Below are 26,696 nucleotides of genomic sequence, written 5' to 3'. Positions count from 1 at the left end.
AGAAAATGATACTAAATGGCAAGTCTAAGTAGTTTTAAGAGAGCCTCACTAACTGTAGAATACCTTTGAGGATAATTGAAATTGTGGAGGATGTGCAAATCTCCCATTAGCAACTAAGATCGCCATTGGTTTTCACATTACATCCATTTTAAAGTGTGCCAGAAGTCTTATAGTTATTATTAACCATAAAGAAGAGGCATTCTGCAAACCTTAATTTGGGGTTAATCTGTAGATGAAAATATAGCCTGTGATTATTTCTAATTCTGAAAGTTTTGAAGGAGAGCAGGAGGGTGAAGTAGAAAGTTGCAAAGCCCAACTCCAGGGTTAATTTTTCTCAGAGGACAATGTTTTCTCCTCTTATGGAATTAAGGCATATTGATAAAAGAGGGAATTTTACTTGATATGACTTATGCCTAGAGTCTTGTCATAGTCTTAGTTTTGAGTGATTTCGATTGCTAATTGCTTTTAGAATGTGTGTGTGTGTGTGTGTGTGTGTTTAATCTGTGCAGAGGATAATAAAGATGACTTCACAGGAACTCTGTGAAAGAAGACAGGAGAATTGCATACTAGTGATAATAAAGAGGATAGGATGTTCTTTTCTATGTGACTTGCAGAATGGATTATTTAAAATAGAGCCAACTCCTGACTGAACTCTACTGGAATAGTTAAATTAGCCAAGTTAGCTCTGGCCTGCACAGCTGTGATGATGTATGAACTAACTCATTATGTGCTATTGATAATACTGGAGAGATGAGAACAGCTGAATCTTCCTATGCCTTGTGACTTTTTGGTATTTCTTGAATATACACAGCTGGATGAATTTGAATTTATTTTTAAAATTCTTGCCTAAGAGAAAGAGAGAGAGAGCTCCATAAGCAATAATTGTATTTGAAGTGAGTTTCAAAATGTGTGCCTTGTGCTTGAGGATAAAGCAATCTAATGAATTATATTTTGTACCTCTTTATGATGCTATTTACATATGAAATAAAACTAATTGGCTTCTTTCTGTACTAATCTAGAGGAGTTACTGGGTCTGTTGAGCTATCACAGGAATCAGTAGCGATCATTCATTTATTTTCTGTGTGCAGATTAGGCTTTTTTTCCCCATTGATTTTTTTGAGAGAGAAACATCGATGTGTGTGTGTGTGTGTGTGTGTGTGTGTGTGTGTGTGAGAGAGAGAGAGAGAGAGAGAGAGACAGAGAGAGAGAGAAAAAGAGAGAGAGAGAGAGATATCAGTTGGTTGCCTTCCATACAAGCCCCAAACCGGCAACCCAGGTTTGTGCCCTTGACCAGGAATCAAACCCGCACTCCTTTGGTCTGAGAGGCGATGCTCTAACCCAGTGGTTCTCAACCTGTGGGTCGCGACCCCTTTGGCGGTTGAACGACCCTTTCACAGGGGTCGCCTAAGACCATCCTGCATATCAGATATTTACATTATGATTCATAACAGTAGCAACATTACAGTTATGAAGTAGCAACGAAAATAATTTTATGGTTGGGTCACAACATGAGGATCTGTATTTAAAGGGCCAGAAGGTTGAGAACCACTGCCTAACCACTGAGCCAAGCCGGCCAGGACTAGATTGGACTTTTTAAAGCACCTGTCACCTAGTTTCAGGTTAGGTCAGTCTGTTCCTAATGTATTTATGGTAATGAAAATGAACTTTGCAAGAAGCAAAGACAGTTGGAGTAAATAGTTTATAAGGTTATCTGGCAATCCCTAAAAATACATTAGATATTATACATTTTCTTATTGAGTTGACTATAAAGATTTTACTTTTTGTTGTAAGTAAGTGGGGAAAAGCAAGTAGTAACTCCTTATTCTGCATATGTGTACATGCAAAAAAAAATGCAACTTTTGATTGATTAATTCTACTGTGTCCCTGTAAATCTATTTACCATAAAGCAAAGGTATATTCATAAGTTCCTTCTATGCATCTCTGATCTTAGTGATTCTTAGTTTTATATTGGATTTGGGGCTACTTCTAAAGGGTAAAGCAGTATGTAGCCCATACAAACCTTGACTACTCAAGGAATGCTACTAAAATCCAGCCATTTGAGATTATAACTGTTTTCTCATGGCCTTCCTTCTTTCTTATTCCATGATTTGAGACAACCAGATTCTCATCCTTTGTCTGATGGTAATAATTTTGATCACATTTAAATTAGGACCTAAGGTGCTCTTAACCTAGGTCAGCAACCTTTAATAATTACCAGTGTCCTGCTTGTGAGTTGCAGTTGTGTTTTTGTGGAAAGAAAACTTAACTATATGTGTATACGTTTTTCGGTTTTTTTTCCAGAGGAAAAAACAAATGTATTTTGAGTTACAAGATAACTCTTGATTATTCTGGCCCAAGTTTCCATGAGGGTGGATAGGTTTTGCCAGAAAATTTCTTTGTTAAAAGCAGTAGAGTTTCTCTTCTAAAATAAATCTGGGAGTCTTAACGTGAATATGAATGATTTTGAATCATTGGAAGACACTAGAGTGCTGAGGGTTGAGCCATTTTCTATTTCATCTGGTTTTGATACCTTTCTATATAAAAGCCTAAGCGACCGTTATGACAGAGCGACCGGAATGACCAGAACGACTGGTCCCAGTCACTGTGATACACACTGACCACCAGAGAGCAGACACTCAACGCAGGAGCTGGCCCCTGGTGGTCAGTGCACTCCCACAGCCAACCTCCTGCAACCGGTCAACCTCCCGCGGTCTCTCTCCCTGGCTGGTCCCTACCCCCAGCTGGCCAGCCCTGATCTGCCCCAGTTGGGCCGGCCAACCTCCCCCCATCCATCCCCCTGGCCAGCAGGCCCCGATCAGGACTGGGCGAGATGGCCCTGATTGGCTCTGATCACCAGCCAGGCCTAGGGACCCCACCTTTGCACAAATTCGTGCACCGGGCCTGTAGTTGTTATATAATAGCTTAAGGTTTTTGGGTTGAACTGTACTTTGTAACACCATAAACACAAACTGTGCAAAGGAATAATATACTCCTATAGTTCACCGTTTCTAGGCGCAAACAAGTCACATTTTAGATATGAAGGTACTTCTTTAACAAAAACAAAATTTTCTACTCACAGATTTATGGTAGTGCTTTCTAGGGACTAAGGATTATGCTATACAAACTCACCTCTATTTAAAAACCCTGTGTTAAAACTAATCCAACCCAGTCCCTGACACATTAACTAAAAGCCTTGACTTTCCAATGTAGATTAATTCCTTGTTAATAGGGAAATTTGAAATTGCAGGCGGTAGGTTGTGAAATATATTTTTTAATCTCTGAAAATAAAGGTTTTTATGTAAAATAAATAAATTCTACTTATTCAACTTAGTAGTTTGTAAAGATATATATTTGTTCTGTACAAAAGATAGTTTTGCAGTTTTGTGCTAAATATAACTGATTCTGTGATTAGGAACTCAAATTTTAGAAGTTGATATTAATAAATTCCTAATTCTGAAATTTCCAATTTTTCTTGCTGACCTAGTCAGTTACTGTTGCTAAAGCAAGCATAGAAGGGAGTTAGCTAAGCATTCCTATTTGCAGTGTTCAGACAATAAAATGTGTCTGTCTCCGTGATCTTTCTCTGCTATATGTTATTTACTTATTGGTAACACCCACTTGACCAGTAGAGAACCTTTGCATGGTAATCACAATGAAAGGGTAAGCTTATATGAGAGCGAGAATGTCAGAATGACTGTTTCCTTTCACATGCTACAGAAACCAGTGATTTTCGAGTATGTGTGCCACAAAGTATTGTGTAAAGAGTGTATTAGAATCCCCTGTGACTAAATTGTCTGAGAAAGATTTGTTCAGGAAACTTGTATTCTTTATGCAAATGGTATTGTTGCTTCTGAGCATAAGGAAGGATTTATGAATAGTCAGTGTTGAAACAGCACTTCTCACAATGATTGGAAAAGATATTTCATTTAGGCCACACTTACTGGAATTTGTCACATTAATTTTTATTTTTGGATTAAGATATTCTTAAACTGTCCCTTCTCATTTGACATATAGCCATAGAATTTGGGTGACCTTCTTTGCTCTAAAATTTACCATCACTGAATAGTCAGTGAAGAATGGCTGGGGTAGGGGCCCAAGGGTGAACTTTGCTTGCAGAAGTACATGTGCTTTCAGTATCTTGCCTGTACCCTGTGATCTTCACAGCTCCTGCAGCTGATCAGGGGACAGAGAGGGCAAATGGCAAAAAATACTCTAAATAATTTCCTGCTGTGATTGGTCTTTGGTTTCTGACAGTCACCTGGCTTCTCTCTTTCATTTCCAGGCATTGAGAGAATAAAAATAAGCACAGGAGAAATACTAGGTTTGCCTTCCAAGTTAATAATAATAAAAAATAGGACATCCTTGAATGGGGATAGAGTATGTGAAACAGAAGAAACTTTGCTTACTTGCTTTCTGAGGTTTGGATTGTCCAAATGTTGCTGCACCTCAGGAGCATTGTGTAAAGTGTTCTACAGTTAATTAGCTACTAAAAAATAATGTAGACTCTTAAATTCTCTAAAATTAAATATATTAGAGAAACTTGGTTTTGTAGAATTCCTTTCCTCTAGGAAAAGTTGACTAGTATAAACCTTGTTGAAAGATTTTGTAGACATAGTTTACAAAATCTATAGACAAAAACAAACAACCTCTTGACATGTTTTCTATAGGAAGTCTTATTTTTCCCTTTCAGAAATTAGCCCAGAAATAAAATAAGCTAATCGATTGTATCTTACTGGGAGTTAGAGTATATATTTTATGATAATTATTTATAATTAGTATTTCATTTATGTATAAGTGAGTTCTGAATTGTTTGAGCTTATTTGAAAACAGTTATTTTAAGCAATTTTAACATTTATATATACCTGATTTTATAATGTGTATGTAGAAAAGTTTTATAAACAAATTCTTTCAGCTCTCTCTAAATACTGTGAAATTCTGTATCCACAAAATTGAATTAATCAGTATTTGTGTTTTGAGTACACGGAAGACATTTTGTATTGTTTACATTGAGGTAAAATAGAAATACCTCAGTTTAAAAATATTTAACAAAGGTATATTTACTCATCTTCACAAAAAGCAACAGCTGCATAATTTAAGGTAGCACAAGGAATAGTACACATTATTTTAATCTATTGTGTGCTTTCTATCACAAATTCTTGCAGAAATCAAGTTTCACTTCATCAGGCAATGGTAGTCAGAGACATGTAGAAGTATTTCTCGCTTAAGTTACCTTCTAGGAGTCTCAGTACATGTGATTAAACTTGGATAAAAGTTAAAGCTGCCCTGCAGGCATGGTTCGGTGGTTGGGTGCCGAACTATGAACCAGGAGGTCTCGGTTTTCGATTCTAGTCAGGGCAAATGCCTGGATTTTGGACCATGATGTCTTCAGGGTGTAAAATTAATCCCATGCCTTCATAAATAGATAGCAGTGAGGTCTTCTGAACTCTTAAGTATAATTTTTATTCACGAAAGATTATAGGCTTATCCACATCTTATTAGAAAGTTCTTTTGTATTTTTTTTTGCTTTGGTCCATAGTTTTGTAATAAAAACCAAGAAAGCCCAACAACAGTATTTTAGTAGATTATTTTTTCTTTGAGTGGATATTGTAATTTGTTTTTAGTGGTTGCATGAAGGGGACTTCAATGTATGATATTAAACTGTGTTATGTGTTTGTTTAGTTTCCCACTCCTTTTGGAGACTATAGAATACAAAAGCTTAAAAACAGTCCTAGCTAGTTTGGTTCAGTGGATAGAGCGTTGGCCTGCGGACTGAAGGGTCCTGGGTTCGATTTGGTCATGGGCACAACCCAATCCCTAGTAGGGGGCATGTAGGAGGCAGCCAATCAATGATTCTCTCTCATTGATGTTTCTCTCTCTCTCTTCCTCTCCCTGTTTACCTCTCCCTTCCTCTCTAAATCAGTAAAAACGTATTTTTTAAAAAGACAACAATAAAAAAAAAAACACACCAGGGCATCCTTTCATTTAGTAAACCTACCTGCCTTTCATTTTTCTTCTGTCTTATCCTCATTATTATTTCACTGTGTTCACTTCTAAAATCACTTTAAGACCATCGATTAGATGTCCAACAATTTGTAAATCAGACATGGGGTTTTGCACACAGATAAATGTGATTCTAGATGCCACTCACTAACTGACTGCATTCTCTTATTTCTAAGATGTCCCAGAAGGGACCAAAGGAGCAGCACACACAGTCAGAATTTTGCCTTTTGATGATCCCTTTATAAGAGTTGTTTCTTAAAGTGGGGAATATTTTTACCTACCCAAAAATCTCTTGAGGCATTTAGAACCATAATATAAATCTATGATTCAAGATGGATATTAATTATTTTACAGAGTGATCTAAGCCTCAGCAGTCCTTCCTTGATTAGGTCAGGGTCTCCTTAAATATGGGCAGATTTAACTGAGAGTCTACATTTGATGTGTAGCCTACCCATAATTACTGAGGGCCATATGCATAATAATAAACTCCCAATTTTGATTTATAGGTATATCTGTGTCTCCAGCTATTCTGGATACAAAGGGAAAACCCAGTTGTTACCAAGACCCCATGTCATAGTATAAAATTTAAGTATAGAATTTTAACTTCTGGTAAATATTGAAAGATGTTGCTTTGTATGTAAGCATTTATAGGTAATTTTTTATTGCCTCCTCCAATAGCTTTGTGCTATTTGAGTCAGTGTTAGCAAAAAATCTTAATAACAGAATAAATGACCATTATTATGTTTCTAGTACAGAAAATTAAAAGTACAGAATCAGTCCTCTGAAGTTTAATAATTATTCTGCTTCTACAAAATATGCTGGTATTGTATATGCCATGGCTTTGATTCTCATCACCTTATAACATATTTGAAGGGTTATATAAGTTGCCAGATATTCCAGCGTTGCTAAATGAGTTCCTGAAAACATCAAAGCCAGGTATCAAAAGCCAGCTATATTTTGTGTGCCTGTGAAATTTCTTTAGCAGCAGCAAACATACCCCATCTGTCATGCCTGTCTCAAGTCTGTAGGAGAAGAGCCTTAACACTCTCTTCATATTGCATTTGATCTTTAGCCTTCTATCATTATGACCCTCAGTTTGGGGAGACATTTCATTTTATATCATAGTAATAAAATAAAAGGACCTATTGTGTCAGGTTAGTCTAGCTGATTAGAACAGGTGTTATTGAGGTCACAGGTTTGTCCTTGTAGAAACCAGTTAACTCTTATAGGCAGGAAGCCACAGTGTCAAACTCTAACCCATCCAGTTAAAACTGTACAGAAGTAGGATCCAGAAACTTATTCTTAATTGACCTCTGCTAAAGTCTGATTTCTATATTTTATTTACATCATCTTCCCATTTAAATGTGTTCCACCTCCTACAATTCCTATCTCATTTAATGGCACCGTTAACCAGTTACCCAGATCAGAAACATAGGACACATCTTGGACTCTTTCTACTCCCTTCAGCCCCACATATAATCACCCTTCATGCAGTTAGGTTCTAACTCTTAAGTACCCCTCAGAACATCCCTTGCCTCCTCCATTTTCTGTCGTCATTTGTGTTAAGAGCAATACTAATAGCTGTAGATGGCTAAGCATAGAATAATAAATATTAAAGCAAAATAAGTGCCTTCTCCACCCTTCCTCAGTCTTTCCCCACCCTCCCCTTCCAAAAATAAACAAATCAGTCCATACCACTGCTGCTGGAGTGACCTTTATAAAAGGCAATCTGAATCTTGTTGAAAATCCACCAGTGATTCTTACTGCCCACAGAATCAAATTCTAACCTCGTAACCCAGAATACAAAGCTCTTCATTATCTGGCCCCAGCCAACCTATCTATAATCCAGTTTTTTATCTTATCATCCCCCTCACACACACATACACCCTGACCTCCCACATGAACTGCAAGTGCTGCATGCTCTTGGGTCTCTCCTGCCTTGGTTGGTTAGCGTCTACACATGTCAGTCACTGTGCAAGTGGTGTCGTGCCTCCCATTGTCTGCCTGGTGGCTGGCCAGATTTGGCTCTCATTTCATCCACTCTGGGATACCTTCCTTGACCATATTTCCTGACCTCCTTTTCAGCAGAAGTAGCCCTCTCTCTAAAATGTTCCCAAACCACCTTTGTGTCACATTTCATACTATGCCACAGGGTTTGTCTTTTCTGTCTCTTCTTCCACTGACTCTGGCATTTTGTTATTGTTGCTCTTCCACACAACCCTTTACTTGTAATATTTCCTATTATATAAATTGTTCCTAGCATTTTTTTTCTTTTATAGAAAGTTATCTTGGATTGATAAAGTCTCCTACTTTTACTAACCTTTTCCATTTTTGGATGCCAGTAACCACCTCCTCTCTCATAATTCTGTATGCCTATTCTTTGTCCTCTTATTTCAGGATTGTACTTCCTGCTGATGAATATAAATAGGCAGATGTACTGCTTCTTTGGTTTTAACGTTTGGTTTTTCATTTCTCTCAAAGCCATTGAAAGCCAGGGACTACATCTGTTTAATTCTTTGTGTGTTGCCTAAAACAGCCAACCATCGCTATTACCACACACATGACTTATAACTGCTTTCTGATAATAGAAAAAAATGGTTTGATAAAGAAGAGTGGTAAATGTTGAACATTTACGCATTTGTACTGATGCAGATTGAGGAGGAAAAAAAAACTCTTGGCTTTGGAGTTTTTAAGCATTACTTGTTTATGGGAGAGCAGGTGGTAAAATTGATCTTATAAAAAGATAATTTAATGTTTTTCAGATTTGTTGTTTTGTCTCTGTCACGTCTAGAAAAGCATACTGAAAATCAAATAGAGCTAAAACAGTACTTTGATACATCAATGCAAGGAACATTTGGTTGTAGTAAATTAGGATTTGTCATAGAAATTTCATAATGGCCAAAGGACTGAAATGCTCAGAGAATGTAGCAAAAGCTGCAGTTTTAGATGTCTTTCTCATGCAAATCATTATCTATGAAGTCTTAGTAATACAGGCTTAAACAAAAGTTGCTAGAATGATGTCCAGAATAAAATCTGATACTTTAATAGCAAAAAGCATTGGCTGTATATTATAATGCATGTTAACATAATGACTGCTGTTCTAAGAACTCCTTAGAAAAATACTGAGGATTTATTAACTCACAATTGGGAAAAGTTATTGGTAAATAAACATAAAGCAGGAAAATCTACTTTGAAATTGGCAATGATCTTAAGAGGGAAAAAGAGCCAAGAGTCTCTTGGCTCTGTGATAACATCAGATTCTCCTAAAGTTAAGCCCTGGCCGGTGTGACTGAGTTGATTGGAGCATTGTCCCATACACTAAAAATTGACAGGTTCGATTCCTGGTAAGGGCACATACCCAGGTTGTGGGTTCAATCCCTGGTCAGGGTGCGTATAGGAGGCAACCAATTGATGTTTTTCACATCACTGTTTCTCTCCCCTCCCCCCCCTTCCTCTCTCTAAAATCAATAAAAACCGTACCCCTCAGGTGAGGATTTAAAAAAAAAATTATTCTAAAGTTAAGTGAAAACTGTTTACAGCAAGTTGATGTGGCGTTTAGGCATAGGAGTTTGTTTTCGGTGTTTTTTCTCTTTTTTTTCAAGGATTTCCCAGAAGTATTTTTTCCTCTTTGATTGGTTATTCCTATTTACCATAATCTTTTTTTAATAATCCTCACCCAAGGATATTTTTCCATTGATGTTTAGAGAGAGTGGAAGGGAGAGGGAGAGACAGAAACACTGATGTGAGAGAGACACACCGATTGGTTGCCTCCCACATGCCCCCAACCAGGGCTGGGAGCCTGCAACTGAGGTATATGCCCTTGACTGGAATTGAACCCAGGACCCTTCGGTCCCCGGACCAACACTCTATACACTGAGCCCAACCGGCTAGGGCTACCATAATTATTTTAAACAAAGCAGTGTCCAAATGTTATTTTAAAATACACTTTATTGTCTTATTCTCATTTTACCATTAAAATTATATGTTCTTTTTAAGACCTTGTCTTAACTAGTTTGTACTGTTTCTGAGCAAGAAATTAAGGATTTTGGAAGCTCTTTGGGAATTTTTAAAGACCATACTGTTTTTTACAAGTTATGTGCTTCATGGCGCTGTCATTTGGGTTTATGACTTGAGTCTTTGTGTGTGTGGTTTGTTTTTTTTTAATATAGAAGCTGATTTCACTAATTATGAACATTGGGATGGTGGGTGAAAAATAGATTTACTTTCCCTGACATTTGTCAGGGGTATTTATTGAGAGATGTTAACAGGTATTCATGGGAGAAAGGGAGAGCATTGTCATAGGTTTGGAAGAATACTTTATAGTCCTTATCATGGTACTTCAATGTCTACCTTAGTATATTAAAGGGACTGAGGAGTGGCCACAGTATATAAATTGTTTAATTTTATAAAACCACTTTTTTTCAAACATTTGACTGCAGAATGCTTTTTGCACAGAATACCTAGTAACAGTCCTTGAAACATGTTTTTTAAGGGCAGAGTTTAGGAAATATTGCACTAACCAACAAAACCCATAGGTCAAAAGTAATACCCTTTTCAAAATCCCAATTTACAACAAGGAAATAATTATTGGGCATATCTGTCCAGACATCTGGATTTCACATGAGCCAGTCTTCCTGAGTGCCACTGGATCTGGAGTATCCTGTGTGTCATAGACATCTGTTTAGAAGTCTGTGGTGGAAAAGGGTGGAAGTACATCTCTGATATTATTTTATGATATATTTAACACTTTGTTTTCTTAGGAAAATTTTGAAACATACAAAAAAAGAAAGAAGAGCAATGAACTGTTTATCAGTTACTGAAAATAATGGTTCAGATGTTTTAGACACTAAATGAAGTTCCATTTAAAAAGAAACAAATATTTTAATTGGACCACCCTTTATAAAATTAATTTCTTAAGTGGTTCTGATTCATACAGTGGATATTTTCCTCAGCAGTATTCAGATGTTTTACAAAGTGCTGATACAGCAGCAGCAGACCAGATAACAAAAATGACAAAAATAATCTCATAGCTAAACCTCATAATCAAATCATTTTTCTCTTCATGTTTTGCCAACTCTTTTTTCATCCACAGGATAAAAAGTAATATTGATGGTGTGTAGATTAGCAGTACTGACCTTCTGGAGTCATTTTATTTTCCCTTCTTTTGTTCCCCCCCTGTCTCATCAGACAGTATTGTGTATTCCTACTTATCTTAGGTAAACTGATGTCTCTGAAAAACACAACAAACCAAAACAAGAGAAGTTTCTTTTGTTTCTCTGTCTTCTTTGTCAGTGTCATCCTGAGTCTGACTCTCTGATTGGCTGACACCAGGGTTTGGCTCAGTCCATTGTGGTGGGGAGGGTAAGATTCTGTTGATTACCAGGTCAATGATGGTGTGGGATATAATCAATTCTACCATAACTCCATGGCCTGGAGATTTTTGTGTAGGAAATGGGGAAACAATCAATAATGCCCTTTACTCCGAATAAGACCACTTTTAAAAATTTACAACATATGCTATATTAGTTATTTTTAATATCCAATAAGATGTTTAAATATTTCTATTTTGTAAATGTATTAATATTAACAAATCCTTTTTTCTTGGGTCTTTTTAGAGGACAAGAATTTTGGGCAGATTTGAATGCCATGAATGTGTATGAAACAACTGAATTTGACCAACTACGAAGGCTGTCCACACCACCCTCTAGCAATGTCAATGCTATTTACCACACAGTCTGGAAATTCTTCTGTAGGGACCACTTTGGATGGAGAGAGTACCCTGAGGTATTTAAAGGACTTTTAAATCCCCAAAAGTACATTTAAATTTTTTTGTCTTTCATTGTTCTTTTGTTCTTCCTTTCTAACAATGACTACACAGAACTACAAATCAGAGCTTCTGGTTATAAAATTCAGTCTTGTTGGTATAAGTTACACTTTTCTCTCTTGATTTTTCTAAAAATGTTTTTTTTTCCCATTAAATCCCTGGAATCCATAAGTAGAATACCTCTATTATTAGAGAGATAAAATGTTTCCCAGTATCTTATATTATGGAGAAAAAGTATTTAGAGTTGTAAGTACTCAGACTCAGAGCAGTTTTTAGAGTAATTTTAATGAGGTGAGTACTGGTGTAACTTTTGGTTGTATCTGGCTCTTGGGCTCATGGTGATTAGATCATGTGTTGTGCTTAGCATTTCAGAAGTATAGTGGGAAACAATCACTCTTAGGCCTCTGAAAGAAGTATTGAAAATGTTCATTGAGCTGTGGTCAGGCACATTAGTCATTTAAAATTGTATCAAATGGCCCTGACCGGTTTGGCTCAGTGGATGGAGCGTCGGCCTGCGGACTGAAGGGTCCCAGGTTCGGTTCCGGTCAGGGGCATGTGCCTTAGTTGCGGACACATCCCCAGTGGGGGGTGTGCAGGGGGCGGCTGATCAATGTTTCTCTCTCATCGATGTTTCTAACTCTCTATCCCTCTCCCTTCCTCTCTGTAAAAAATCAATAAAATATATTTTTTAAAAATTGTATCAAATGTGCACATGCATCCTTAGTTTAAGGTGGTAAGAATAGCTTATCACAAAGCAAAATTTTAAAATAGTGATGGTTTATTTGCCTCTAAATGAGAATTCCAAGTCAAGTTTAAACACCCTGAAATGGACTTTAGAGATTAATTTCGCATTCCAAAGATCTGACTTCAATTTGATCAAATTTCCAGCATACAAAAAGGGCAAACTAACTTAACTACCTTAGGTTTTCTTTTAAGGCAATAACTAAAGAAAATGACATAGTATTTTAATTGCTATAAAACACAATATTGAATTAAAATTTTGACTCTCATTTAAGTAATCACTAGTATCTAATGCCTTCCAAAGAGAACAAGAGGCTATTTAAAAAGTATTCTCAGAATACTTGGACTGTCCCCTCGTTTGTCCTCTCAAAGATTTTTTAGGTTTGGAATTTATTTATTTGAACACTACCATCTTTAATCCTCTTCTGAAAATTCCCTTAAGAAATATAAAAAATCTCTTTCCCTCTTCCGGGGATGGTGTCCTCAGGCATTCAGAATAGTTCAGTGTTTGACACACTGTCCTACAATGCAGCCTCTAACAAAACTAGACTGTCCTGAACCCCTGCTATTTGTTTACCTTTATACCAAGAAGGTTGGGAAAGCACCAAAATCTGCATGTGGCCTGTGCCCTGGCCAACTTCACAGAGTTTGTGCTGTGAGACCTAAAGTCGTAATAAGGTTGTCTAAAATGAGAAAACGTGCTAGCAGGACCACCAGTGTCCAGGAGCAAAAAAAAAAAAAAAATCATTGTGAAAGTGTTGAAAGCACTAGCACAGAGTGAGAAAACTAAATTTTTTAAAAAATGAAGCTTTTTTTTGAGTAAAACAATTAGAAGGCTAAATTGAAAAAGAAACAAAGAATATTTAGGACATTGTTAAGGCCTCAAAATAGAATAGAGTAGTTCCCTGGGCCTCACATGTTTCTTAAGGTGGAAATCTGTGTTCTTCTAAACAGGGATCATCTTTCTACCCTGTATCTTTGCTCCAAAAAAGAAAGGAAAAAAATTTCTATGTATAAAGGGAATTAATTTGACTCACTTTACTTTATTGAAACTCTTCTGATATTAACAGCAAGGTTAACTATGTGTGGCTTTAGTAACATTAATAGTTTTTATATTTCATAGTGATTGTATATTAACTTGCTTTTTTTTTTCTTACCTTCTGTTTGCTACTCCATAGACTGTTATTCGATTGATTGAAGAAGCCAACTCTCGGGGTCTGAAAGAGGTCCGATTTATGATGTGGAACAATCACTACATTCTCCACAACTCATTTTTCAGGAGAGAAATAAAAAGGAGACCCCTCTTCCGCTCCTGTTTTATATTGCTTCCATATTTACAGTAAGTGTCCAGTGAAAAGTCTCATTTTTCTCTGATTTTACATTAATGTACAACTGTATGCCAAAGAGAAAAAAAAAATTAAATAGCTAACTTGGTTATTACCTCTAGAATGTGAAATTCTAAGTTATTCTTTGGGCTTAATTTTTCAAAAAATAGAATTTAGATAAGATATAGTTAACCCCACACTAAAAGAGTATTGTATTAAATTTTTAAAATGAAAGCACAGTAGAATTAACATTTTTTCACAACTAAAAGTAATTATGCCTGGAATAAGGCAAAATTTGCATATGCCGCCTTCATGCAAGATTGAGTTTTCTGATGATACGATTCTGTGTTATGGGACTACTTCCCAGTCCCGGTAAACTACCAGGTCAAGTAGGGAGAAACCTTCAAGGTGATTTTCTCCATTCTTCTTCCTTGAATGCATTTGCATGGGAAGAATTCACCTTTTCAAATAATTTACATTTTCATTTGCTAAGGCCCATCCTCCTATAATACTCACTAAAATTACTTGTGGCACTTTTAGGTTGAGACTGAACTCATCCTTCTGAATTATAGGTGAGCTCTTTCATTTTCCCAAGTGCCATTTCTTCTTTCCCTGTCTAGATAGCCCACTCACACATCTTTGTAGATGTGAAAAGATGGGGTACATTGCCATTTGCATAGCCATCTGTGAAAGTGAGTGTCTTAAGGGAAATCTTTATATACTCTAGTCAGATATACTGTATTTAGAGCCTGATTTTTAAAATGATACTAGATTTACTTGGTTTTATGAACTTTAGAGGTTAGAGTAATATTGGTTGGTCCCTTCTGATCTTTGAGGTGAAGATGCTTTTTTTATATTCTTAATAGTAGTTTTTTTTTTTTTTATTTCAAGCCCAAACTGTGTTTTTCCCAGATCATTATGACGGAACCTTAATGATTCTAATTCTGAGATTGCAAAGGGAACATTCAAACAAAATAGAAACAAATAAAAATCCATGAAATTCTCAGGATCCAAAAGTACTGTGTAATAAGTCCAATTTTAGAAATATATATTTGCTTGGGTAAATGTGTACTTTCTTTCTTGTCCAAGTATGAAAAATTTTACCTTGTCTGGTTTTTTAAATTAGAAATTAATAAAAATGCCATTTCTGTGATTTCATTAGCACAGCTGGCGATAATGTCAGTGTCCAGTAGTTAAGAACACATCGTCATCCTAGTGAGATGGTGGAACTCATTAGTGAGAACAGCGCCTTGGCATGCTGAGCCAGTCGAGTGAGATGTAGCTTCTGTGTGAGAGTAAGAATGCTCATTCAAGTGCTACATTGTTGAGGGACTTTCATAGAATGGTGAAAATTTGTTTTGATCCTAAGACAAGTAATTATGAAATGCTACCTCCTCTCCCCCTTTTAAAACCTAAGCTTGTTTTGTAAAAGTATAAACTATTATATAAGCAGTAGTAGAATTAATGCCACAAATATTGGCTTACTATTTATAACTTAGGCTTAAAGAGAACAAAGTTCTTCCATTTTCTTTTTAAAATTTCCTATTTTAGTGTTGTCTGGAACAGTGGTAATCAGGTATAAAGTAAAAGCTTAGCAAATCAGAGATTGTGCAGACATGTCAGTGAGAAAGGAGTAGAGAAACATCAAGTTCACCAGGGTAGAATGGGTAAATGCAGCCCTTCATTTCCCATCCAACTGAGTCTGGGCCTAAGGGGTACTTGGGGAGAAAGAGGAGTGAGGTAGTTCTAAAAGCAGGTTTCAGAAAATCTATTTCTCAGTACTAAACCTTCTGTTTACTAGTCCATAGACTGTTATTTGATTGATTGCAGAAGCCAACTCTCAGAGTCTGAAAGATCATGATTTTAGCCAGAAAAAATGTTTGTTAAGTGTTAGTAAATACTAAAGGTCAAAGAAAAACATAGGTGTCAAAAAAGCCACAATTATTGGGGAATCAGAGATGCCTAAGAATTGGGAAAGCCCAGAGTAGGGAGGTAGTAAGATGATTGGAGAGGGAGGCTGACTTAATTCACGAATTTCCTGCAAACTTAGCTCTTTAAATGAGGGTTTCCCTGCTCCTTTTTTTTCTTCCAGTTTTATTTATAATCGACAAACAACACTGTAAGTTTAAGGTGTACAGCATAATGACTTGACATATGTATATATTACAAAATGATTACCACAGTAAGTTTAGTTAACATCCATCACCTCAAAGTTACAAAAAAGTTTTTTTCCTTGTGCTTGCTCTTTTTTTCATGGGGCTGATAAAAAGGAGCTTATTCTTTAATATTCTTAGAATACTTGTGCTGAGGTTGCATAAAAGCAAACAAATCTCAGGTTTAGAGGTTTGTGAGTTCATTTCAGCTGAAAAGACATCTATTCCATGCAATCACCTCATGGTTATGAGAAGACCTGATACAGTTTCTTTGGCTTCTCCTCCCAAAAGGATAAAATGAATTAGTTTTTGGTTCGTTACTGAAGTTGGGTTAGGAAACCTCTTTCAAAAATATGACAAGGGAGGGTGAAGGTGAGTGATAAAAGGTGACCTTGGATTCTGAAAATCCATTCGTCAGAGGTCCTTGAGTACAAGTTCCTTACCCACCAGCTTTGCCTCCCTAAAGAAGACTGGTGCAGTACTGTAAAGCACACAGTATGTCTTTGGAAAACCTATGAGCTGACTACAAGCTCAGCATTCTCAGAAAATAAAGCCACATTTCTAAGTGTGCTTGGAATATACATATTTTAACCCATGTCAACTAGATTGTATAACTCCATCAGACATGTCTATATGCATTTTTATGTTTTAGCCCAATTAGGACGTTGGCTTGTTAAAAGTAAGCATCTATTGATGGGAATGGGTGCTGACTAGATATATATGTTCTAATTTAGTATCTTAGGATGGATGAGACTTAGTTACACAGGCACATCTTCAGGTATGTGTGAGTAAATAATAGACCCTATCCCCTCTGAAAAAGGAAAAGATAGGTTTGAAACTTCTATTTTATGGAACTGTTGTGTTTTTGTTAAGAGAGGAATGGTATTAGAAAGAAAAGAAGCAGTGTCCTCTATTGTTAGTGCCACGTTTTCAATGGAGTTGCGACAGCCTAAAACCTGTTTTGGGAGAGTGCTTGGGAAGAATCTTACCCTCCTCCCTCAACACAGAAACCTCTGTTGCTAACTTCAACCCCTGATAATATTGGAAAACCTGGTGTGCTTGGATTTACCCTCTTTGCAGAGCAGGGATAGAGGGGACAGCTAAAAATAAGGAGCTTATATTCTGTGTTTCCTGCCATCCTCCAGAATTGTGATGGCTTTTAAGGAGTTACAGACTTTTCAGAATCTGATTAAAACAGTGATGCCTTGCTCCAGAAATATGTACCAGTGAATGCAGGTTCTGGAGGGATCTATCAAAGCTTGGTGAAAATGCTCCAGATGCCAAGAACTGTTGTGCCTTCTGTCATAAAAGTTGGAGAAACCAGCACTCCTTTAAATCTGCCCCTGAACTTAAAAGCACCTGGGGGATACAGGGAGTTCGAGGCAGGTTAAATCAAAGGCACAGCTTGAAGGGGTGGGGATTAAAGAAGGGAGCTGTGCCTCTATTAATTGTTAGCTTCTTATCAAGTCATCTTCTCTTAAAAGGCAAAAGACTATGTGAGGTGGTGGTAGTGGTGTTAGTGGGAGCCGAGTTCTAATCCTGATATCCATCACTTTCAAGCCTTGTTTGCATATATTGGGGGAAATGGAAAAATATGTACTCTTTCCATTTCTACATATTTCACATATGCACTTAGAAACTAGGTAGACCTTGATTAAAATCCTGTCTCTGGTCTTTGCTGGCTCTGCTCGCAATTTTTTAATTTGAAAAGTAGGGATAAGCAAACCATCTTGAAGGATGGTTATGACAGGGATAATATATATAAAATGCCTGGTTTGTAGTATGTGCTTAGTATAATGTGTCTATGATTATTAGGAGGAGGAGGATGAGATACGCGCTGGAGATTAGATGCATGTTCACCCACAGTTGTAACCTCTGTGTCAAAAAACTCTTGGAAAATTTCACTTTCCTAATCTATTTGGCAGACTTGTTGCTTCCTTGTGATCACTACATGCTGATGAATGTTACAGTACCCTAAACCTGAATCTGGGACTTAGGGTCAGGATTTCCTTTCTCTCTGCTTCTTCCTTTTTGCTCTGTTTTGAAAATGGTCAAGAAATGTGATTTGAATTTAAGCATTTAATCAGGCAGGAATAAGTAACTGAGCAAGTTGCTGCTTATCTAAATTCATCTTTCAAATTCATCTGAATTTAAAGGTTCAAGAATATGCATTCTGGTCTCTAGAGCTTAAAGTAATTAGAGCCATCACCCCTAAAGTTGTAAAATTTGAATAGTATTGGTGGGGGTTTTTGTTGTTGTATGTGATACTGAAAAATGAAGCAAATTCCAAATGTCAGCTTTCAATGCCCATGCTATGATTTTTGTTTGTTTTTATAAAAATTATAAAGTTTAAGGTTTTTATTTTTAATATTTTGTGTCTTCTCTCTGGAAGCTCCCTCTTTTCTACTGCCTCACTTTTTCTCCCCCTTATTCTGCTCTCCTTACCCCACATAGACGTTAATAATGATATGTTTCCTATTTAGTACAGCAAAGTTTGAAGAACACATATAAATTATCACTACTCCCTTGAAACAAAAAGTTTTTTTAACTACATAGGCAAAAGAGGAGTCCAGGATTCAAAAAGTAAAGATATTTATAGCCCTGACTGGTTTGGCTCAGTGGATAGAGTGTCGGCCTGCAGACTCAAGGGTCCTAGGTTCGATTCCCATCAAGGGCATGTACCTTGGTTGCAGGCACATCCCCAGTAGGAGGTGTGCAGGAGGCAGCTGATCGATGTTTCTCTCTCATCGATGTTTCTAACTATCTCTCTCCCTTCCTCTCTGTAAAAAATCAATAAAATATATTTTTAAAAAAAGATATTTATAAATTTGTTCTTGTTTGCTTACCTTGCAACAGTATATTCTATAGTTTTTCCCACAAACAGGAGGCCAGGAGGAAGCAAATAATATCTGTATAAAGGCAGTTTTTGTTCTAAGATTTCTTTTGTCTTTAATCAATAGCATTTTATATATTGTTTTGTAAACAAGCTTTTAAGCTATACAGATTATAATATTAAGTATTGCTATAGTGCATTCTAATGTGAAATGTTCTGAGTGGTTGACATTGACATTTCTTCTTCTCCCTTCTAGGACACTTGGTGGTGTTCCCACGCAGGCTCCTTCACCTCTCGAAGCAACCTCATCATCACAAATCATCTGCCCAGATGGGGTCACCTCAGCAAACTTTTACCCTGAAACTTGGGTTTATATGCATCCATCTCAGGACTTTATCCAAGTGCCTGTTTCTTCAGAGGACAAAAGTTATCGAATTATTTACAATCTTTTTCATAAGACTGTGCCTGAATTTAAATATAGAATTTTGCAAATATTGAGAGTCCAAAACCAGTTTCTTTGGGAGAAATATAAAAGGTGAGTCAGTAGTATGAAAAGTTTAAGAGAGCTTTTCTTAATATAGCTAAGGACAAGTGTGGAACCTAATAGTAAAGACTTGCATAGAAATTAATATGTTTGTGTTTTTTATATGTTAACTCTCATATAATCCTTATAACAGACCTGTAAGTAGGAGTGGAGTACTGCAGTCTACATTTTACAGAGAGGAAACTGAGTCATAGGAAAGGTTGGTAATTTGCCAAAGGACATACAGTGAATAAGATGCTAGAATTTGGATCCTAGCAGTCTAGCACCAGAAATCTTGCTCTTAATTACTCTACTAGGCTGCCTCTCAAGTCAACAAACAAATTAATGTAGTGCAAAAGGAATACATGCAGGTTTGAGGAATCTCATAATTAAGAGGCATTAGGTTGGTGAAATTGGACAAGGAAGGCATTCTGAAAAGGTAAAATGTGAAAACTAGTTTTAAAGTGGAAGAGAAAACATGTGAACAGTTGGTAGAGAAAAAAAGAAAGGGCTTTTGTCTGCAGTGGAAATGATAAGCTTAAACTTTTAATGTGATCATTGATAGCATTTTGCTCTTTAACATCTCTTCCCCATTGAAACCATAAGGAAGTTTATGACCACATCATGCCTTTTAAATTGATGCATACCTTCTTTCTTCTGAATTCCCTATCCACTCTTGCATTAGGAAAAAGGAATATATGAACAGAAAAATGTGTGGCCGTGACAGAATAATAAATGAGAGGCACTTATTTCATGGAACATCCCAGGATGTGGTAGATGGAATCTGCAAGCACAACTTTGACCCTCGAGTCTGTGGAAAGCATGCTACAATGTTTGGACAAGGCAGTTATTTTGCAAAGAAGGCAAGCTACTCTCATAATTTTTCTAAGAAGTCCTCCAAAGGAGTCCATTTCATGTTTCTGGCCAAAGTGCTAACTGGCAGATATACGATGGGTAGTCATGGCATGAGAAGACCTCCTCCCGTCAATCCTGGCAGTGTCACCAGTGACCTGTATGACTCTTGTGTGGATAATTTCTTTGAGCCTCAGATTTTTGTCATTTTTAATGATGACCAGAGTTACCCTTATTTTGTTATTCAATATGAAGAAGTCAGTAACACTGTTTCCATTTGAAAAATCTTGGTACTGCTAAATTATTTGATATGAACTCAATCCAGCATTTGTAGCAGGTTTTGGATGGGTGGGACAGAGTGGGAAACAGCATTGGACATTAATAGGGCACTTTTAAGACCCATTTTTTTTAAGTGTTAGAAAGTAAAAAATTTTTAAAGAAAAACAAGTTTTAAAATGACCACTTACTCTTTAATTATTTACTAATTGTTGTTAGTGTACTCAGTGTGGGAAAGACTACAGATTGCATACTCTTCATTCACACTTGTACATATAGGCAGCAATGTTATTAGAAGCATTAAAAAAAAAAAGAGCCTAACTAATTGAATGTGACTTAAGCCTGGTAGAAGTTTGGCCAAATGAAATGGAAGCTGTGAACAAAGTGAGGATTTGGTATATTTACAGTGATAAAACTGACTGGAACTAGTATTATCATACATACTCCCTGTCCAAAGTGGAAAGAAATATTTCTATCAGCCAGACTGAAATGTATCACCGAACCAAAGTGTACCAATGACTTCAACTTTTGCAGAGTTTGCCTGAGAATTCAGAGTTCTGTTTAGAGGAAGTTTAAAAAAAGGAACTATTTGAAAAAATTTTGTCATCAGCAAAATTTTTCACTAGCCAGTTATGTGATTCTCGTGTTGTTACACTTCAGCCTTGGAAAAAGTCTCTCCCATTATCATTCACTCAGTTTGAAGAAGTTGGGCAGCTAATTTGGTTAAAGCCAGTTTTGAAGATTAGGAGTATTACTTTATTTTAGGGTTCCAGAGGTAGGCCCTGACAAGGTTTTAGAGAAAGCAAGTATATCTGTAAGCAAATTGATAGGGCTTATTACTGTGCTTTGCACAAAGTAGACTCTCAAAAGTATTTGCTGACTTGGAAATATTGTTAAAGGTGGTAATCCCACCCCTATGCCTGCTTTGCCAGATGCAGCTGGGTTCCCTGGCTAGCTCTGTATTTTACACTACTTAATAGAAACACAAACTTGGAAGTTGTGCTACTGGCCCAGCTGGAGCAGTGTTAGATGAATATGCTGACATCTCAGTTCAGAGAGGTAGCAGCTAGGTTTACTTTGCCTTAAGCAAAGCAAACACCTGGATTTACAAAAGTGGAAGTGGCTGTTCACAAAAGAATTCACAGAATTCCTTCAGATACCAAGCTTTTTGAGTATTTTGTGGTCATTTCATTTACACAAAACTTTTCAGGAACTTCTGTGTTATTTAAAGCAAGATATATCTATATTGATGTCTCAGTGAATCAGTCTGTTTAAACACTTTTCAGGGCTTCCACACCATTATTTATTTTGCTCTAGTTGATCTTGTTTGCTGCCATTGGCATGAAGCAGCCAACTGTGGCTGTTACAGTTGTTGTTTCAATTAGAACTTGTAAACCTGTGATTCCCAATCTTTTTCAAGTTAAGACACCTTACCTTTGCTTATTTGATTTTATGAAACTTGTTCCTTTTTTCTCCCTAAAGAAAAAAAAAAGCTTTATGATATATTTATTTTTTTAATAAAACTAAGCAAAAATAAAAGCTCTGGTAATTCTTTAAAAATTTTTGCTTTGGTTCCATTTAAGATAACTGAATTCAACACATAGTAGATGATCTATAAGTGACGGTTGGTTGGTTGGTTGGTTGGTTGGTTGAATGAGTGATTGAATGAGCAGAACTAACCAGAACCGGCTGCTTAAAATGTGTGCTCTGGGAATCAGCAGAGAGGATATTATCTAACAGTCGACTAAGTCACCAGAGAAGAGTGAATGTTTTATTTTGCAGGTAAGTATTTGGGGCATCTTAAAAGGGACATGTTTTATATCAGCAAACAGCTATAGTGCAAAATATGAGCAGGGTTGTCCCTTCCAACAGGTGCTGAAGGAAATAGAAAAAGGAATATAGAAATCTTGTCAGCTCTCAAGCACCTTAACTTTCAGCCAACTTAGTCATCTGATTGGTAAATGTGAGCATCTGACAGTATTTAACCTCCAGTGTAATAATTTCGAAATTCCTATATAGTATTGTATGTTGTTTTATCTAAGCAAGAACTATGGAGTCAGCCCGGCCAGCATGGCTCAATGGTTGAGCATCAGCCTATGAACCAGAAGGTCCCAGTTTGGTTCCTGATCAGGGTACATGTCCAGGTGTGGGCTGTGGGCTCTATCCCCAGTGTGGGGTGTGCAGGAGGCAGCTAATCAATGAATATCTTTGATGTTTCTATTTCTTTCTCCCTCTACCTTCCTCTCTGAAATCAATACAAATATATTAAAAAAAACAACAACAACTATGGAGTCAGTCTCAATTTTATAATGGTTCCATGGACTTAAAACATACTGAAAGGCATTCAATAAATCTTTATCCCTACTTGCCCAGCTATAATTTATACCATTTCAGAAAGTTGGAACTTGCTGTTAATTAAACTATGGTAAAGATTTCTAAAGAGAATATAGTCAACACCCAAACTGTACCTGTCAGTTTAAATCAGAGTATTTTTTTCCTCTTAAGGAAGGTAAGATGACCACAAAATGTTTCCAGTTTTTCTTCATTGGGATCAAATAGTCAAAATGCATAGAAAATTCAGTATGACACTTTTCTAACATCTAATTCACAACACTTAAGTTGCTATTATGTGATTTAAAAAAAAAATTTGTAGCTTCCTCTTCTGTGTTTGACAAGTCACTTAACCTTTCATGTGGTTTCTCATCTTTGAAATAGTGTGCGTTTTTTCTTTTTCAAAAGACTACAAATGAGCCCAGCTGGCGTGGCTCAGAGTTGAGCGTGAATCTATGAATCAGGAGGTCACGGTTTGATTCCTGGTCATGGCACATGCCTAGATTGGGGGATCGATCCCCAATGGGGGGAGTGCAGGAGGCAGCTGATCAATGATTCTCTGACATCATTCATGTTTCTATCTATCCCTCTCCCTTCCTCTCTGAAATCAATAAAAAACGGAAAAAAAGGTGCTTGCTTTAAAAATAAGTAAATAAATAAAAAGACTACAAATGATAAGAATGTTCCCAAAGTGGGACCCTACAATGCAAAAACTTCTTGTAAAGTGCTATACAACTGATAGCATTTATTTACAAATTAAAAGCTAGGCATTTTCTTAGAAAAGATAGTGTTGGGTTTTAAAAACAGACCCATCTAGTTTATTGATTTAGGCACTCCTTCAGGCAAGTTAAAAAAAGGAAATGAGACTTTTTTACCTTTATCTTGCTAAACTTACTCTTAAGCTATCATTGTAGAAAGAAAAAGATGCTATTGAAAGGTTTCATCAGCATTGTTAGTCTTAATATATTGCTCAACTCCTTAGCATCTTTTGGGAGACTCACTTCTGAATAGAACGTTCAGATGACAGCTCTTTTAAAGCTTTAATCTTATATGAATGGAAACATTGGTGTGTCCGAAGTATTTTCTGCTAAATTCAAGTTAGAGCAGAGGTGCCCAACCACTTTGAGGATTTCAGAATTTCACACTTAATTGTACTGAAGTGCATAATGATTAATAACATGCAAAATGACCAAAAGCTTCTATGAATTCAGTGATATTTTAAGCACATTTGTATTACTCATCACAACCATATCAACATTTGATATGGAGGATATAATCTGCAGACAACATTTGGTACTCAAATGGATTAATGGACTCCTTACAATAACTTCCACATGTTGCTAGAATTTACAGCCAACAGGCTGAAAATTACTGGGCTAGACTATTATCTATATTTAGCCTTTTATAACTATCATCTTAATTATATTCTATCTTAAAATAGCCTTAAATCAGACAGCTAAGAGTTTCAACCCAGTGTTCAAGAGCCTCTAACCCTCCTAATACTTAGGAAGTCTTAGGTGACAAATTGTCATTTGGGCCCTATGTTTAGATACATCAGCTGCACTTCTAAGTGTTTCACAGTACATTGAGGACTGCCTCTAACAGATTTGAGTGGCAAGAGTACATTAAACAGATGCTACTCAATTGCATGATAATGTGGGACTTTAATGCTAACAAATTCTTGTGCAACCATCGGTTTATAAATTGGGTTTGAATAGCAGTGATGAGTTTTTGGGTTTTCTGCATTAAGCCACACTTTTCTGACAAAGGTCCTACTTGAAGGTTTGCATTTCATAGCATCTTGGTCAAGGGTCTAAGACAGTTTTTTTTTTTAATTTATCTTGTTGAAAGTATTACAGGTGTACCCTTTTTCCCTTCATTGACCCCTTCTACCCTGTATCCTCCACCCCCAGGCCTACTCCACTATTGTCTATGTCCATGGGTTATGCATATAGTCTCTTAAGCTAAGTGCAACAAACTGTTCCATTTAGGAGTAGCAACCATAAATCTAATTAGCATTGGTCTCAATGATCTAAGCTAACTGAACCCAGTAACTACAAGCTTTCCTTCCAGTGACTCAAATGTAGCTGAATTTCTTCTAAATGCAAATTTCTACCCATATGACTACATTTTTGTAAAAATACAGTTTGTGATCTCATAATTAACTTGTAGGCATATACAAGTCAGTGCTCGATAGGAGTGGGAATGCAGATTTTTCTATCATTATTACTCAATTTTGTGATGAATTACTGTCATTATCAGCAATGGCTTAGTCACAAGCCTGTCTCAGAAAGTTACACAATCTTAGTATGTGGTTTATGAACTAATTGAGATGAAGAATGTAAAGCAGTTAGCATAGTTCCTGGCAAATTTTTGCTAGCAGTAGTAATAATAGAAGTAGTGGTATGGAAGGCCGAATAAAGACATCCTATTCCAAATAAAGACTTTGGTATGCCTCTAAGATATCCAAGTCCTAATCATAGGGATTTGTGAATATGTTGTTTTAGAAGGCAAAAGAGGCTTTGCATATGCGATTAAATTAAGGGTCTTGAGATGAGGAGATTACCCTGGGGAGCCCAATGCAATCACAAAGTTCTTTTTTATAAGAGGGAGACAGAAGGTCAGAAAGAAATAGGAAGATGCTATGCTGCTGACTTTGTAGATGGAGGATGAGGTCATGATCTAAGGAATGCAGGTGGCCTGATCTAGAAGTTAGAAAAAGTAAGCAAACATTCTACCCTAGAGACTCCAGAAGGAACACAGCCCCACTGTCACATTGATTTTAAGACTTCTGACCTCCAGAGCTACAACATAATAAATTTGTATTGTTTTAAACCACTAAGTTTGTGGTGGTTTGTAACAGCAGCAATAGGAAGCTAATACAAGTAATAACTAAAATAAAAATTATGTTGAAGAATCTTTAGGAAGTTATCCTATATAATAAAAGGGTAATATGCAAATCGACCAAATGACGGAACGACTGGTAGCTATGGTGTGCACTGACCACCAGAGGGGCAGATGCTCAACGCAGGAGCTGCCCCTCTGGTGGTCAGTGTGCTCCCACAGGGGGAGTGCCGCTCAGCCACAACCTGGGCTGACAGCTGGCGAGCATAGCGAGCCTCTCTTGCCTCCACAGCAGCACTAAGGATGTCCGACTGCGCGGGCCTAAGCCATCAGTAGGACATCCCCCGAGGGCTCCTGGACTGCTAAAGGTCACAGGCTTGGCTGAGGGACTCCCCCCACCCCCCGAGTGCATGAATGTCCTGTGTAATAAAGCGGTAATATGCAAATTGACCATCACACCCTTGCACAAGATGGACACCCCCATGTGGTCACAAGACGGCCGGAAGGGAAGGGCAGTTGTGGGTGATAAGGCCAGCAGGGGAGGGCAGTTAGGGGCAATCAGGCCATCAGGGGAGGGCAGTTGGGGGCAACCAGGCCAGCAGAAGAGGGCAGTTGGGGGCAACCAGGCCAGCAGGGGAGAGCAGTTGGGGGTGATCGGGACAGCAGGGGAGCAGTTAGGCATTGATCAGGCTGGCAGGGGAGTGGTTAGGGGGCAATCAGGCAGGCAGGCAGGTGAGCGGTTGGGAGCCAGCAGTCCCAGGTTGTGAGAGGGATGTCCGACTGCCGGTTTAGGCCCGGACCCTGTGGGGTCCCAGATTGGAGAGGGTGCAGGCTGGGCTGAGGGACCCCCCCCCGCCCCAGTGTGCAAATTTCATGCACCAGGTCTCTAGTTTTAATATAAATTAATAATTAAAAAGAGCACTCCAAATATGAAAAATTCAAATGCTTGTTGGAAATTTTAGAAGATTATATGAAATTCCAAGGGAGTAGACTA

At 37.2% G+C, this 26,696-nt stretch overlaps 1 protein-coding gene across 6 annotated transcripts in view; it reads left to right on the top strand.

Annotated features, from left to right (window-relative positions):
- TIPARP (TCDD inducible poly(ADP-ribose) polymerase) overlaps positions 1-26,696 on the top strand; it is a 45,536-nt gene that overhangs the window by 7,904 nt on the left and 10,936 nt on the right. For 5 of the 6 annotated variants that reach the window (XR_002829687.1, XR_002829686.1, XM_023755163.1 and 2 more), the window contains exons 3-6: positions 11,616-11,784; positions 13,744-13,904; positions 19,133-19,411; positions 20,085-20,262. Coding sequence is in view for 4 of the 6 variants with exons in the window: in XM_023755163.1 (XP_023610931.1) it covers positions 11,616-11,784; positions 13,744-13,904; positions 19,133-19,411; positions 20,085-20,262 (787 nt within the window). In the remaining 2 variants the exon portion in view is untranslated. Of the gene's footprint in view, positions 1-11,615; positions 11,785-13,743; positions 13,905-19,132; positions 19,412-20,084; positions 21,973-26,696 lie in introns of those variants that run through there. The other variant, XM_006090322.3, reaches the window with a different exon arrangement.

Source organism: Myotis lucifugus, unplaced genomic scaffold, assembly GCF_000147115.1.
Source record: "Myotis lucifugus unplaced genomic scaffold, Myoluc2.0 scaffold_70, whole genome shotgun sequence".
In the NCBI taxonomy this organism is placed as follows: Eukaryota; Metazoa; Chordata; class Mammalia; order Chiroptera; family Vespertilionidae; genus Myotis; species Myotis lucifugus.
Note: the sequence above shows the minus strand (reverse complement) of the source record. Positions and strands in the feature narration are given on the sequence as shown.